Source organism: Ambystoma mexicanum, chromosome 11 (assembly GCF_040938575.1).
Source record: "Ambystoma mexicanum isolate Mex_15411 chromosome 11, UKY_AmexF1_1, whole genome shotgun sequence".
NCBI classification, from domain to species: domain Eukaryota; kingdom Metazoa; phylum Chordata; class Amphibia; order Caudata; family Ambystomatidae; genus Ambystoma; species Ambystoma mexicanum.
In genome coordinates this window covers 98,800,649-98,817,569 of record NC_090934.1, presented here as the reverse complement: position 1 = coordinate 98,817,569, position 16,921 = coordinate 98,800,649, and the positions used below count along the sequence as shown (strand labels likewise).

General features: G+C 44.1%; 1 protein-coding gene across 3 annotated transcripts in view; it reads right to left on the bottom strand.

Annotated features, from left to right (window-relative positions):
* Nucleotides 1–16,921, bottom strand: part of THRAP3 (thyroid hormone receptor associated protein 3) — a 422,162-nt gene that overhangs the window by 172,890 nt on the left and 232,351 nt on the right. For all 3 annotated transcript variants that reach the window (XM_069622622.1, XM_069622623.1, XM_069622624.1), the window contains one exon: nt 8,370–8,545. In XM_069622622.1, the coding sequence (XP_069478723.1) occupies nt 8,370–8,545 (176 nt within the window). The remainder of the gene's footprint in view (nt 1–8,369; nt 8,546–16,921) is intronic.

Sequence of the window (16,921 nt, the reverse complement as noted above, 5' to 3'; positions counted from 1 at the left end):
TTCCCTTCAGATGGGCCGCCAACAAGAAAATAGGATTCTGAATAGCCCAATACCAAATCTCCTCTGCAAGGAGAGACAGGGGAAGGGAACGAGTACCCCCCTGCTTGTTGACATAGAACATTACAGTGAAATTGTCTGATCATTTTCACCACCTTTCCTTGAAGGGAGGGAGGGAGGGAAGAGATTTTAGAGCAAATATATGTCTTAGTTACAGGACATTCATGCGGTCCCCTTTTTTTTTTAAAAGACCAAAAGCCATGTGCCGTTAGACTTTGTCAATGGGCTCCCCAACTGTATTCTGATGTGTTGTAATAATTATTTGGTGAAGGGAAGGCTGAAAAAGAGACACTGATTAACAGGTTTTCTGGGGAGTACCACCATGTTAGCGAGTCCTGAAATGGTTTTGGACTTTGAATCTATTTGAGAATGTAGTTGGTTCCAGTTGCACCAAGATGCAACTGAGTGTTCTCAAATGAAGCCTTGCAAAGGGAACTAGATTTATAGCCCCAAGAGTCTTTGAAACCGCATGGAACTCATTGCTACCACCCTTTTGGGTGGAGGGGAAGGCTTTCTGTAGAGTAGTATCTAATACTGCCCCTATAAATGTAATCCTATGCGAAGGAATACGTATGTATTGTGTCACATAATATGCATTGTGTCACATTTATAGAAAACCCCAGGTTGAAAAGAGTGGCGTGTTACTTGCATCTTTCATTGCAATTCCTCCGGACACTGGGCCTTCAGAAGCCAGTCATCTAGGTATGGATATAGATGTACTGTCCTCAACTAAAGGAGAGCAGCCACTGTTCAAAAAAATTCTGGGAATACTGTGGGTGCAGAATTGAATCCAAAGGGCAGGCATGTGAACTAGTAATGGAATTGCGGTGATCTTTGAAGATGGAAATGTGAAAATAAGCATTTTTTAGATCTATAGATGCCATCCAATTGGTAAATTGGAGAGAGGTTAGAATCTGGAGGCATGGTAACCATGTGGAAGGTTTTGATTAACAGAAACTGGTTGAGATCTAGAATTGGCCAAACCCAGACAGTCTTTCAGGATTATAAAGTAGCAGGAACAAAACTCCGACCTAATTCCTCCAGATGAACCAATTCTATCGCTCCGAAGGATGGACGTTTTTGGATCTCTACCATGAGCTCCAGGGATGATTTTTGGAACTTTGGTGGAGGATGGGAGCATAGCAGGAAGTGCAAGAAGTAACTATCGAATATTCGAAACCCATTCCTCGAGTGATTTTCTCCCAATGAGAAAGAAAGTTGGCAATCCTTCCTGCTACCGGGGATGTATGCTCAATAATTGGAGCTGAAGGTATGTAAATCCCTGGGAGGCTTTTGATCTTGCGAATAATTGGAAGCAGTGGAGGGCTCAGACTTTGATTAAGGTCTATACCTTCTCTTCTTCGAAGAGTAATAGGATCTTGTGTATATAGAAAGACCACTATTCCCTCGGGGACATGGTTTGAAAAATATAAAGTATTGGAGATCCAGTTGTTAATCTGAAATTGAGCTAAGTTTAAGCAGCAGTGACGCTGGCTTTACATTTTTGAAGGACCTCAGTGGCAGGATCAAAAAGTGTTTTGCTGTCAAATGGAAGGCTGAGAACTTTCTCTTGAATATCCTGGAGTAGTGAAAAGGCTGATAAGTAGGCAAGTCTATGCATGCAGACTGCATTAGTTGCAGGGCCAAACTCAGCCTTTCACCCTTCCAATTATCAATAAATTAGCACCACACCCTGTGGGTAATGAGCAGCGCTCAAATACCTGAGGGTTCGTAGCGCTATATAAATGCTAAATTATTAATGACTGCTCTTGCCGTTGTATCAGTGCATCAGAAAGGTCCTTAACTTGAAGCTGTTAGATAGCCGCCTCCTTACCTTCTGAAATCCAAAAGGAAAACTCAAGCTGCCTCCTGAGAGCAGATCAGTAAAGCGCTCCAGGTTCTCACAATTAGGGATATTAAATCCTGCTAAACCTGTAACAGTATTTACTTGCTCAAGTTGCAGGGTAGTGTAAGCCTTTACCTTGTGCTTACCAGGCCTTAGCATTCTCATCTAGTACCAAAGATGGAGAAAGACCTTCGACTTTGGTGCCCAAGGCAGCTGAGAATGCCAGATTGTGTTTGAGATTTCCCTCAAGTATGAAAGGCTCTTCCTTAGGCACTTTACATTTGGTGTCTAAAGCTTTTGATATGCGAGGATCCGAATGAGTTTTTCCCCAGCATGCCAATGCTGGCTTCTAGGACAGAGGGAGGATTTTTATACTACCGAGAAGGCAGTTTGCCAAAAACACCAGCCGTTTCAGGCATATCCTTACGAACGATTTCCAAAGCCTGCATGACCTTTGCTCCTTAACCATCTAAGGTGTTTCATGAGATTGTAGCAGTGTTGTCGTCAGTGTCATCATCTTTGGAAACTTTGTTTCTTGGACGGAGGCGCAGTATCTTCATTCTCGACTGACAGCAATTGGCACAGGTGTTGGATCTTACCTGAGGAGGTATTAGGAGACATTTTGTCTCTAATGCGTTGAGCCGGAACTTCTAAGGCTCAGTGAGCATGGTTTTTAGAACCATATTGGTTACATCATTTGCCATTTGTGGAGGATTAGGTTGGTGCTCTTGTAACCTATAAAGGAGATGTAGAAGAGTCACCCCTGATAGACTGATTGATTAGATTATTAATGTTAAAAACCACTGGTTTAGGCACTTGAATATTAGTTTAAATCAGCTATGATCCCGATTGAGATGCTGGGACTTAAGTTGGTTGAGACAAATTGTCCTCAAGCTGAGAAGAACATTGTGGCAAAATTGGAGAATTCCCTCACAGGAGTACTAATTGTTCCGAAGGAACTGTAAAACATTTTGAAGAAGCAAAGTCTTCAGAAACCAGAATGGAATTCTTTGACTCTCTGGTATCAAATCAGATAAAGACAACGGGTGACTTTCCGCATGCGCTTCTTTGGAGAAGTCTGTACCGGGCTAGCGCTCTAGTTAAAATGTTTATGACTCTTGTGAGAGGACGTGTGCCTTCTTCAGTACAGAGGAGCTTGAGGACTCAACTGCAGTAACAGATGTCATCTTTCGGTACTGGAACTTTACATGCACTGCCTGCCATTGCTGGAGCAGATACAGGGGAATCGGAAGGAACCGAGACAACCGGAGGCATGCGCCTCTACAAAGGAACCCTTGCCTGTTCGGATTGCTGAGGCAGAAGAGGGCTCCCCCCGCCCCCGTTACCCTAATGATTGTCCGGTGTAAACAAATCTGTTTTCAGATCCTTTCCCACCTGGAGGTACAAGTGTTTTCCCCAAACAGAGGTACTATCAGGTGAAAATGCCCAAACGGTGCAATGAAGACCACGGAACTGTGGAGGCGGTCTTCCCATGGGTACCCAAGGCTGGTGCTGAAACATACCTCACCTGAAGGTACTGCCTCCCTCCTGTTCCGTACCAAGTCTTCGTTACCGGTCCCAACTGACATGGAGAGAAGACTAGTCCGCAGAGACCTCTGGTGAATCCTGCAGCAGAAGGCAGGTATACACCGATGTATACCCGGACGCAGGCATGATGGGATTAGCTGCAGAGAAATGCTTCTGAAAACGTCAGTTTGAATCCTGTTGTATACGGCATGCGCCAGAGGGCAGCACCACGAAAAAAATTAAAATGAATGACCAATTACTAAGGAAAAAAGATGGACAGCAAAAGTAACCCTCCTTTTTGGGCGTGTCGCAGCAGGAGGAAAAACAGGAACTGGGTGTGGAACGTTGGTGACGTAAAGGTAAGGTGTGAGCCAGGTGGACGGTCGCGTGATGTAGACTACACCAGGGGTGCACAACTAATTTTGACAGAGGGCCGAAAGTACCTTACATGAGGGCTATAGTGGGCCGAAAAGTAAATGTGGGTGGGGCGGTAGGACGTGGCGTGGCAGGAGGCTTTTTCAACCCCCAATTTTTATTAAACACTATGCCCCAAGGCACCCACACCTCATGCTAACACTATGCCCCAAGACACCCACCCCTCATGCAAACACTATGCCCCATGCCACCAAGTAGGCACCATCCATACATACTCATACAGACCCCGACCCCTGCATACAAACAAGCATACACCATGCACCCATACAGACCCAAAACCCCCACCTCAGCACACAAACCCACAACCATACCCCATGCACCCATAGACCCGAACCCCCCCCCACCTCCGCACACAAACCCACAAGCATACACCATGCACCCATACAGACCCGAACCCCCCCCCCAACTCAGCACAAACCCACAAGCATACACCATGCACCCATACAGACCCAAACCCCCCCCCACCCCAACTCAGCACACAACCACAAGCATACACTATGCATCTATACAGACCGCACCCCCAACTCACCATACAAACCTGAACCCCCCCCACCCCCAACTCACCAAACAAACTCACAAGCATGCATGCATACAGACCCAGACACCCCCACATCTCAACATACACTGAACGTGCACACAACAACCACCATTCAGGCAGACCCGACACACCCCCCCCCTCCGCATCTCAACACACTGCAGACATACAAATAAACACACCCGACACAACCTCTGCATCTCAACATACATACAAAAACAAAATCCACAGTCTGGACGGACCTGGGACAGACACAAACATACAGCCCCCCCTCCCCCTCAGCATGTACTTACCCAGACGTGCTGGAACGCTGGCGAGGCTTCTGGCACTATGGCTGGCGTGGGCGTGACAAGGCTGAAATGCCATCCGGCATCAAGCCTTACTGGCCACGCCAGCCGTAGTGCTGGCACTCCATTGGTGCAGCACACACGCACTACATGGCTTGTAGGAGCTGCGTGGTTCGTGTGCACTGAACCAATGAGGGCCAGTGTTTTGTCCGGCCGGGAAGACAACAAAGACTTTCCTAATGGAGGGCAGCCGATGCTGCTTGCGGGCCGCCCTCCATTAGGAAAGTCTTTGTTGCTGGCGGGCCGGACAAAACGGCATGGCGGGCCGCAACTGGCACGCAGGCCGTATGTTGTGCACCCATGCCCTACACCTTCAAATTTCTTAAAGTGAGAGCAGCTATCTTTTGCAGCCCGCCTGCGGATGTAGACATACCCAACCCGTTGGTAAGGAGTGAGAGCCAGGACGAAAGCAAAAGATATGTGGCCCCATTCTGTTAAGACTGTAAAACATTGGTGTACAACCGCCATTCATGCTCTATGGGAAGTTGTAAGTTTCTGCGGAGGACAAATTGTGTTGCCCGGAATATGTTGGGACAAAAAGAATGTGTTACTGTGCCCAATTCCATATGTTCTAGGATAGTATAGACAGAGCTGGAGAGCGTCATGCCCTGTTTGTTCATAAAAAACATGCCTGTAGTGCTGGGTTAGGACTAGAACTGTTTCCCCTTGAAACTGGACTTGAAGGGTTTAAGAACTTTGAACACTGCGAGAAGCTCAGACAGGTTGATGCGCTTGTCCTCTAGTGTGAGCCCACATGCTGTGTGCTAGAGCTAATTGCTCCCTCACCCAGACAGGTAAGAATCTGTTAAGAGTGGCCTCTATTGCCTGTGTAGTGAATGATTTCCCTTTGAGAAGGTTCTCCCTTGCCCACCACTGCAAAGACAACTAGACTGCGAGACAACCACTAGATCGTCCCACTGACCGTTTGCCTGAGACAATCGTCTAGTGAGCCACTCTCACATTCGGAAGCACGTGCAGGCAGGCGTGAAGCACTAGGACATTCCAAACAGGCACGTGGCATTGCGTCAGGTTATCGGACGACCAGTTAGAAATTGTGAAATAGCAGGTTTTGGACCCTCTCGGAGGGGGACGACAGGACTCTGAATTGAATCTCTCAAAAATGGACTTTGCACAAGACATGATTTTTTTCCCTCGTTGGAGAAACATAGCTGAAACAGTAGGTTGATGGTTTGTGTGTTCTTGAGACGCACGAGGTGTCTCATGTAATTAGCCATAGCCAGTCTAGATAAGAATAAAATGCAATCGACGTGCTGCCAAGGTAGGCCGTTGCCACTGCTAGAACTTTGGTAAACACTCTTGGTGCTGAGGCTATGCCGAATAGTATGTTGAACTGAAAGAGCATTTCCCACTTGGTATCTTGGAAGTTTCTGTGCAGTGGCAATAATTGTTACTCACTGCAGTGACCAACTTACTCCTAGCCCATAGTCCCCTTTCCTCGCTCGTGTATGGTCGTCCCATGCAAGAAAGTCATTTCTCCCCTTAAATTTACTGGCGCATAGCCTCTGGAGCACAAAATAATAAAATTGACAACACGTGAAAAATCGTGTCCCAACAGAAAACCTCTGCATAGCGAAGGCTTTTCCTCATAGTAACCTTGTTTTTTCACAAGCGCCGATCGCAGCCTCAGTGTAACACTGCTCAAACTGTTCAAATTGCAATGCGCGAAGGTCGTGTAAGGCAAATGTTTTCCAAAGTCAAAGTGAACTGTTCGTTTTTTTATTCTACGTTACTACTCCGTGCATAAAGACAGTACGCTTTCCAATGCGCCGCTTTCTCAGATTAAAACCGAAGTTCAAAGTCTTTACAAAATAAATGTATTTGCTGTAGCTCGACAAAAAGCTGCGCTCCCACCAGATCATTGTAGACAGCAGTCCAGTTCAAACTTGCTTGAATCTTCAGGCTTTAAATGTCAGGAGGATAGGCCTTAAAGGAGCCAATTAAAACAAGACTATCTTCTCAACATACTTGTATTTTTGTAGGTTACTTATCTTGCAAGTTATTACTAGAAGTAAAACGGTACTTGCCTGTGCGTACATTGTTTTATCTAGGCTGTGTAAACAGGTTCTGTAAATTGTGATAAACGACTCATCTAAAATTATGTTCCGGTAGGTTAATTTTATACCAAGTGTGGCATGCTCCTGAAATGCAAAAACTTTTACTTTGTGTAAATGTTTTGTGCTGGTAATTTACCTCGCTGTTTGTTTATAAGTGGGCCACTGCAAATAAAAAGTATTATACTTACCAGTTGATGGATCTTTGTTTTATTTAACTTATCGTTCTTCTGTTGGTTCCCCACTGTTTTAAGGTACAACCTTGTCAGAAACCACCCAAAAGCCCTGGTTGTCTGGCCATTAAGCAACCAAGCCTCTCTGCGACAACAGTTGCCATCCTGAGCTAGAGCTTTGGATTAGGCAGGCTCGGGAACACAGTTTACCGTATTAGCGCCTCTCCAACCGAGGTCTGCCTGGGGCCTTTTCTTGGCTGTCACCTTGCTCTGTGCTTGCAGACCCATGGCCCGGGTTTGTTCACTGCTCCACTTAGTCTTTGTACTAGGGGCGCAATTTATGGTAGTCGCCATGGCTGCTGTCCTTGGGCGTTTTGCAAGTCGTCTGCTTGAACTGTTATCTGAACTGCCACCCTCTTCAGCAAAACACCTGCAACCCCTGGATACCTTCCAAAGAGACAAACAGCCCAGCCTAGTTGGTCTATGTAAAGAGGGCCTCAATGAAAACGAGGGGCAGTGTACTCTGGTGCAGATCTCGAAATGGTGTTTCCGTTAACAAAAAGTACTTGTTAGAGGACTATTAAAGGGACCGTTAAAGAGAAAGGTTGAACTCAAAATGCAATCCATTTAGAGTAGAACATGTATTTGTTAGAGAAAAAAATATCTGGCAAAATAAACCAAACTACACAGTAAGAAATAGAAGAAAAGGCTACTGGCAGGACCCAAAAGAACCATTCCCCACAAGTTGAACTGTCCAAGGTTTGCTCTTGCCAGTACAAACCAGAATCTTTACTGGTCTTAAAGCCGTTCAGGTTCATTGTACGCAGATGGCCTCTAGGTGACAGCATTGCACCAGACAATTACTTCTGGTAAAATAAACCAGAAAGAAAAAACTCGGCAAATATGTTTTTTCATTAAAATAGAGCAAGTGTATTGTTTTGGTCCAGTAGCTGAAGTAACTAGACCTGCAGGGAGACCCAATAGCTTTAACAATTTGAAGTACTAGTAGTGGATGGCGTGTACGTGGAGGGCGGGGATCGCCGGGAAGTTTGACGCTTATGCCAGACTAGTAGCTTCCAAGTTGACATTTTTCAACATAACATTTAACTAGCAACATGTGGTTAATTGAAGTATTTCACTTCTATAGTTCGGTTCTAAAGCTATTACACAGTTATTTCAGTAATGACAAGAAACGGTCGGAAATGGTAACAACTAGACAGACTGGTCCCACAATTAAATGTAAGGCAGTGTTTTCGAAAGGCAGTCGAAGGCGCAGACAGAGGGTTTTTCAACAATTGTGCTCTCTAAACCGAGTGCTATTCTCTCCTCTACCTAGTCCTTAAGGTGACTTCCACAATTGTTAAGCGTAAAATCTACCTTTCACATGGTGTACAATGGTCACTATATGCTGGGCAAACAGCTCTGAAGGACTTCGCTGCGGCTGTGCAGACTGAATGTGCTGAAAAATTGAACGAAAATCTGCTCCTTCCTTTTTGTTGGTATGGACCAGGTCCCGAGAAAGCTTGCGCTCGTGTGCCAACATTCCACTGGGCCTGCAAAACAAAGCAGATTAAAAAATGTAAAATATTAAATATTCCTAGTACCAAATGGCTATTCATGCTGCATTATATGCTAAATTGTAATAACATCTCATCTGTCTTTTGGTGGGTACTCTTGCACATGGATAAAATTAGGGGCCAACACGAGAGCCACTACTTGACCTGCTGATGTTGAAATCGCTTTAGACCTAAGTAAATCAACCTGCCATCGCTGGTGTTTTGTGATCTGCTTGATGGCAACGCAGTGCATCATAAAACTCCAATAAACGCTGCCAGTTATTCCTGTCAGAAAACCGACCCTTCCCCGCACCCAAAGAGGTGCAATAATTTCACAATATTTGAATTTGGGCACTAAACTCAGATTTAGGACTAAAGCTCTACCCCAAATTCACACCTTGGTGTCTTTTCCAAAGCAACTTCTCAATCACTGAATAGTTGCACAATTTTATAATCTAAATGCATGCGTCAGACTAAAACTGTGCCCCATCTCGGACAAAACTTATGACAAAGTCAGTCATCCACTGTGTATAATATACACATTTTTAGTATCCTGCACATAGCGCCGCCAGTAATTTTGTTAAATAAAATGTTCCACAAACACACACATGTGCATTTGCTTAGTGTTAACGCCAGTTTTCTCAAGTCCAACTAATGGCTTTATAAAACTATCTGAGGCAATACAGAACTCCACTCTTAGAAGGCTGTACCACCTGAGAACATTTGCTAGCGAAGACCGCAGACAGGCATATAGGCAGGAGGGCTGCAGGAAACAACGCATAGCATTCAAATGATTTAAAAGAAACACTTATACCCAGAAGTATTGTAAAAAAAAAGTAAACCAAAATAAATCTTGGGGAAAGTAAGTAAAGTCTCAAATCAATATACAAACTCAACAAGGCTGGACATATCAGCAGCATTCGACTTGGTAGATCATGACAAACTATGCAACACTCTAAAAAAAAGATTTTAATCTTTCCAACAACGCCACATACTGGATCAAATCCTTTCTCACTGACCATACATCCAGAGTTGCCATTGGAAACTTTGCAGCGGACCCCATAATAGTACCCATTGGAGTCCCCCAGAGATCCTGCCTCTCCCCCACCCTCTATAATGCATAAACTAAACTTTTATTCTCAGCCTTAGACTATATGGGTGTCATTTACACCAATTTTGCAGATGACACACAGATCCTCATCCCTATCTACACCCAAGACACCCTCACCATTAATAAAGTTTACTCCATAATCCAAAACTGGATGGCCCTGAACAGTCTCTGCCTAAATGATGAGAAAACGGAGGTCCTCATTGTGGGCTCCCAAAAAAGAATAAGCACCCTCCACCCAGACTACTCTAACATTATTATCGACGGTACCCGGATCCCAGTACTTAAACAAGTCAAAACGTTAGGTGTCTACATTGACGCCAACCTGTCCATGCATAAACAAATAGAAGCCCTCTCCTCGTCCACAGCCTACACAGCAAAACTCATTTCACTCAGTCGCCAATTTATCACCCCTGTAAATTGCATCACCCTGGTTAGAGCCCTAATCCTAACAAAACTAGATTACTGTAACGTCCTCTTCCTAGGAACTTCCAAAACCAACAAAATCCAATTACTACAGAATAAAGCCCTCAGAGCGGCTTTAGGGATAAAGAAATCTGAACATATATCCAGCACTAGAAGAGAAAACCAATGGCTGCCAATTGAAGCAAGGATCATATTAAAAACCCTTAGTATCGTCTACAAATGTACCACCACCAAAGCGCCCAGCTACCTCAACTCCATTAAAAAAAAAAATGTCATGTAGGTCGCTGAGATCTAATAATCTGGCCCTCTTAGAAGTTCCTCAATACAAATACAGCAGAGCAGGAGGAAGTAGTTTCAAAGTTCTAGCCCCTTCGCACTGGAACACACTACCTCCGAGTATCAAAAACGAGGATTCCTTACAAAAATTCAAAAAAGAATTGAAAACCTGGTTATTCAATAAATATTAACCGCTCAAGCCCTACCCTCCCATGACCAACTACACTGCTTAGGGCAGCCGCTGTACTGCAAATAAGGCTGAAACAAAATGGGAAGGGCTAACTGACCAATTGGAATCTGGTATATGACTACATGATATCTTGTAACCTATGTATAAAGAAAAAGTATTATTTGTATTGTAACTGCAACATTGTATAATAATGAGTTTAACTCTCCTGTATCTTTCGCCGTGATACCCTAGGGTCTGGGCAAGTAACAAATGTAATACATAAATGCTTGTAGAATGCAAACCAAAGCATAAACCTTAGAGAACCAACAGTAATTGAAGACAAGTCAAACCTAATTTAATACACTTAGAATAAAACTAATAATGGTGAGTAAAACAATAAGTTACTTTTAGATTACTTTGGGTAATTCAAGGGCAGTAGACCCTAATTGTCATAACCTTCAGTATTATTCAAGCAAAACAGTTACAGTGTTCCAGGTATACACCTAGCAACATGTGCAACCTCTACTTTAGAATGGATCCAGTTACATTATTTTTCAGAACACAGTTCAAAAGTACTTTAGTGAAACCCCTTCAGAGATCAATATGCACTCAACTACATTTAGGATAACCTTCAGTTCTACAAGGCGAGTAAAACCCATTTGGTAATAAACTATTACAGTTGTACCAATGTTGCTTTTCAGATCAGTGAAACAGACTAAGGAAGCAATAACTCCATACAATATTTGAGGAAGGCACTAAAGTAGTCCATGGTAATCGAAACCTCAGTAAGACCATTTTAGAATTGCTCTAAAGCTGTTCAGGGAAAGCAAAACCACATTACACATGTTATTACATTTATGAAAAAGCCCATACGGTATCACAGCGTTGTACAGTACATATGTAGAGCAGACAGACTTGACCAGGGTATCCAAATCAAGGTATGATATTCTTATTGGTCAAAACACAGTCTTGGTAGTTTGAGTAGACTGCCACACAGCTATTCAACGTGAGCAAGACCTTGGTGAACTTTTACAATTATTCGCTTATAGAAATTAAGTTACTTTTTAGACTAGTACAACACAATTCACAGGCAGGTAAAGTAACCTCATACTTTCTATAATGGCAGAACAAACTCAAAAGTCCGTAAGCACTTTTGTAACTAATCACATTTCGCAGATAGTTACCAAATCAACTAATTTACAAGTTTAAGCATTTTTAACAAGTTATATTTCAATGGAAAGGCCGAAATCTTTGAAGTCCTTCCTTATTCTTGGAGCACGTGTTCAGTGGCAGAGGGGGACACTAGTGGTCTAGTAGCCAGCTTTTGGCATGCCATAATGGGGTCAGGGTGCAGAAAAGTCAGAGTTCCTGATATATCTTCCAAGTAAGAATTTAGAGTTAGCAGAAAGGGTCCAGTGCCTTCATAAAAGACACCCTAGATGTGTTCCAGCATTATGGTTTTGGCAAACGGTATGGGCGATCTCAAAAACACATGACTCACCCCCAAAACTACACAGGATTCACGCAAGACTTTAGGTGAACATTACCCAAGCAAACACAGTAGCTCAGCAAAGAAGAGTTTGCAGATGGACGTCTTCAGGATATGGCAGCACGTGACCCAGTCCTTGGATTCTTGGTCCTGGTGACTGAAGAGAGGACATTGGATGGGAAACCTGCAGCAGGGATCAAGGCGGAAGACTTCCATTAAAGGATTCTTCAAGGCTTCTTGCGGCTCTGGATTTGGAACCCTTTTACAGGAACCAAATTATATAATCCCCTGTTTTAAGAGTCGAATTACTTATTGAAGTGTTTTCATTCGAAATGTTTGCGGTTTGACATGGGTTTGTGGGGTGTAGAAGTGGGTCCAGTTCCATCACTCCTTTGTGCAGAAGAGACATTCGCCCTCTAGAATCCACTTGTGTTCATGCAACATTCTTCTGTGTCTTGGTGGATGGTGACAAGGTTTTTCAAAGAACTCCATGGAGTACCCTTTGGACACAGTTGATGGTACCCACTCATCCCAAGTGATTCTCTCCCATGCGTGGGTGAATAATGAAATGCGCCCCCCCTCCTTACTGGGAGGGAGCTCGAATGGGTATGTAATAGTTTTAGGGCAGCAGAGGCCTTGGCCGATGCAGCCCGACTACGACCTCTACCTTGACTAAAGTCCCTTTGAAAGCGGATTGATAGGGGTTGGATTGTGAAGTGGAGAATACCAAGGTGATGAAGAGGCAATTAAGCTGGTTTGAGTTATGCAGGCCCCAAACAAAAAAAAATATAAGTGGGTGTTCAAAACACCCAGCTGGAAGTAATGCATATTCGAAATTTGCAAAGAACATAGGTGCGTCCTTGACCATTTGCGCATACACTAACAGTATTATTGGTTATTTTCTTTGAGCGTTAAACATTTTATCCACACAATTAAGAGAAATTTTTAATGGTAATATGCCAACATGCGTTTCGAACCTATAATCAAGTTTTCTTCAGGGCGTTTGACAAAATCAGTCTGAATACAGTCCAGATCAAATTCTTTGCTCATGCAGACTATACATCTCCCTTCTGATTTCCATGCACTAGTGTGGTCCCGATTCTGAAAGTGCTCCCCAATATTTTGTGAGAGTGGTCGCGCTCCAAGCAGCCCAGTGGCTCGATCTGCGGCAATCCGCACAGCCTCTACTCCTATACACAATGCAAGCAAGGATATTAGAAATTTGGCCTAAAGACTTTAGGATCCCATGCTCTTTTTTGGCGTATTCCAGGGCATCTTGGGCCTTACCAAGCAGCACATTAGCTTCTATAGGCATATTGAGTAGAGGGGCTTGCGTTTCAAGCTTAAAGCCTGACAGATGCAGTCAAGCATGGCATTTTAATATTGTTACTTCTGCCACAATTCAGCCTGCAGTATATGCTGTCTCAATTGCCCTTAATGTTATTGGCAACCTGTTTGCCTTAAGCCACAGTCTTTGGGATTGAGAAAGTTGCATTTAGAAGTGTACCCAATAGCCTATGTGTATTTAGAAGTTGCGCCCAATAGCCTCTGAGAAAAGCTGCATTTAGAAGTTGTACCAAATAGCCTCTGAGAAAGTTGCATTTAGAAGTTGTGCCCAATAGCCTCTCTGAAAAAAGCTGCATTTAGAAGTTGTACCAAATAGCCTCTGAGAAAGTTGCATTTGGAAGTTGTGCCCAATAGCCTCTATGTATTTAGGAGTGTACCCAATAGCCTGAGAAAAGTTGCATTAAGAAGTGTACCCAATAGCCTATGTGTATTTAGAAGTGTACCCAATAGCCTCCGAGAAAAATTGCATTAAGAAGTGTACCCAATACCCTATGTGTATTTAGAAGTTATGCCCAATAGCCTCTCTGAGAAAAGCTGCATTTAGAAGTTGTACCAAATAGCCTCTGAGAAAGTTGCATTTGGAAGTTGTGCCCAATAGCCTCTATGTATTTATAAGTGTACCCAATAGCCTCCGAGAAAAGTTGCATTAAGAAGTGTACCCAATAGCCTATGTGTATTTAGAAGTTGTGCCCAATAGCCTTTCTGAGAAAAGCTGCATTTAAAAGTTGTGCCCAATAGCCTCTCTGAGAAAAGTTGCATTTAGAAGTGTACCAAACAGCCTATGTGTATTTAGAAGTGTGGCTGGTTCCAGTATGTTCTGGAATGCAGGCAACGTTTGGAAGAGCATGTAAACCCACCATATCACACCCCACGCTTACTCTCTCCTCTACATCACCACTCAAATAGAACACAGAGATACTATGACACCATTCGGTATAACTGTTCTCATACCAACACTTCTCGCTCACTCCCCATCACTCTAAGTAAATACCGCTGGTTACACAAACCCCAGCCAGGCGTTCTCAGGCCTAACGCGGCCACAGTCGGTCTGGATAAATCCTGCCAGAACGAACACATACCCCTGATATCAACCACCACACCTACCGCTAAGAAGCAGCTATTTCACGAATAACGCACCAGCTGCACACACGCGCCGTTTGACCCTCCCCACTCTCTCTACTGACTTGAACTTCGGTTCCCAAGGGCGTTCAACCTACCAGCGCCTTCAGACCATACCAATGGTATATAAGGCGCTATATAAGTGCAAAATAACATAACATTTGAGAGCGCAGGGGTGCTGGGACAGAGTCTAGTTGAATCTGCACAATTTCTCATAGCTCTATTTAGCTGAATAGAAGAGCACTATGGTTTGAAATGTGTACATAGTAAGCAGCTGAAGTAGCTACTTTCCTCCCAATGCAAATGTTTAACTGCTTCTCAGGCAGGTGCTTCAGCTGATGCAAGAGTACCACCTACTCTTTTCCAGGTGGTAGTTGCCACTACAGAATTGTTTTAAGATGTCCTCATATGAGGGGTCTGAAGGAGCATGTCTAAAAGTTCTCTATGCGTGGATTAACTGCCCTAGTAAGGTGAAGGACGGACTAAAGAGGGCTGAATACACTTAGTAAATGATTGGAGCAGTGGAATAGCGAGGAAGGGGTACCAGAAGTGGGTATGGACATCACAGGGCCATACTATGACAACCTGGTCGATGAACGGCTGGAGATTGTGTGTTTGGAGAGTTTACGCCTGTGTTTGTGCTTTTTGTGTGCCATTGTTGCCGGGTGTAGTCTCCATAGCAGGACTGCTGGCCTGCCTTCTGGGGAGCAGGCCCTGCCACGCAGATTTTCATCTGCATCAATGTGCGCTGGACCTGCCATACGCCTTACTCTTCAGCGCCTGTTGGGATGCCCGATTTAAGCTTTGCCCGGCATGGCATAGGCCAGCCAACATTTGGTGCATCGATCTTTTAATGTTTTAGGCCGAAACAGCCGACAAGCTGAGCAGCGTGTTAGCCAATGGGCCTTTGGAGGACTGCGTTGCCCAACCGGTGTGTCCTTCCAGGGGTAGTTTTATTACAGGAAGGGAAGAATTTAAAAGTAGTATTTACCATACTGACGAGGCAGGGCAACGAAAAAAAACAAGTTACTTACCAACTGGTAACGTTCTTTCGACTGGATGTTCTTCCAATGTATTCCACATCCTTGACATGTAATGTCCACAGCGGTTTACTTCGTGAAACCTTTTCGGCAGAGGGCGTCCTGCGTTGAGTCCATGTCCCTTGAAGGCCTCAGTCGAGGGCGACGTCACTGGTTGTTATAAATAGGACTGAACCTGCTGTCCATCTTCTTGTTCATCTGGGTGTTAACTATGGTCTTCTTCCAGACCTACTTTGCCACCTGCAGGACATCTTACTGGAGGGGGATGCTCAAACGGATCGTAGTGCGCTTGCCCAAATACTCTAGCACTCGTGACTCCTAGGGGAAGAGGGGGGGTGGAAGGACACGAACTCAGCAAGGCCATGAAGGTGTCATGAAAAGCCTGAACGGATGTGGAGGCCTCGTTTCCTGATTGACAGTCATCAGCCCCCACCACTTTTTTTCCAGACTTAGGGGAGTCCTGGCACACAGGTGCCAGGGGGGATCCGGAGAAGCGTTTGTGGTACAGGAGGCAGAGTCTTGACCAACGGCAGTGCTGGAGGAAGCAGAGGAGTTCCCAGAAGAAGCTTGGTGGCACAACCTGCAGCATCACCTCATTGACTGTCATTTATGAACCCAGTAATCTGTGGAGAATGCAAGAGGACGAGTAAACGCTCAACGAAGAAATCCCTGCAAGCTGCCAAGCCCACATGGTGGTAACTGAAGCGATAGCCCGACTACGTCCGAACAATGGGCTAGAAATGCTTGGTCAACAATGGGGGTCTGTTCTGACGTGTAGCGTTTTCTGGGGACTACTATTGTACTAAAGTAGACCTGGGTTATTTCTATTATGTCAAGAGAGGTACATAAACACTTTAAATGTGAAGAATGCAAGCTTTGGGTTATGTGTATCCAGGCTGGAGGGTGACCCGTTGGTCACCCTCCAGCCTGGATACACATAACCCAAAGCTTTTCCATTTAGTGCTTTTGTTTTGGTTATGTATGCTATGTATGTTTTACATACTAAAAAAGTCACTTTAGGTGGTGGTTACAGTGTTCCTTTTTAAACACTATTTTGTCTTGCAAATTTGTTTTGCCATAAACAGCTGCTTGAGGAAATATTAAGAATTAATCGTTTTGCAAACCCTGTTTTTGTGATTGAACCTCTAGCAGTCCCCAATTCTTTTTAACAATATACCCTTTTTTCTTAAAAAATACTGATGCATGAATAAATGCATCCAGCAGCAAAATTTAAAAAGCCGACAGCTCAATATCTATTTGTGTCTGAAATTCCTTCCTGGGCATTCTTCACATTTAAAGTGTTTATGTACCTCTCTTGACATAATAGAAATAACCCAGGTCTACTTTTGTACAATAGTAGTCCCCAGAAAACGCTACACGTCAGAACAGACCCCCATTG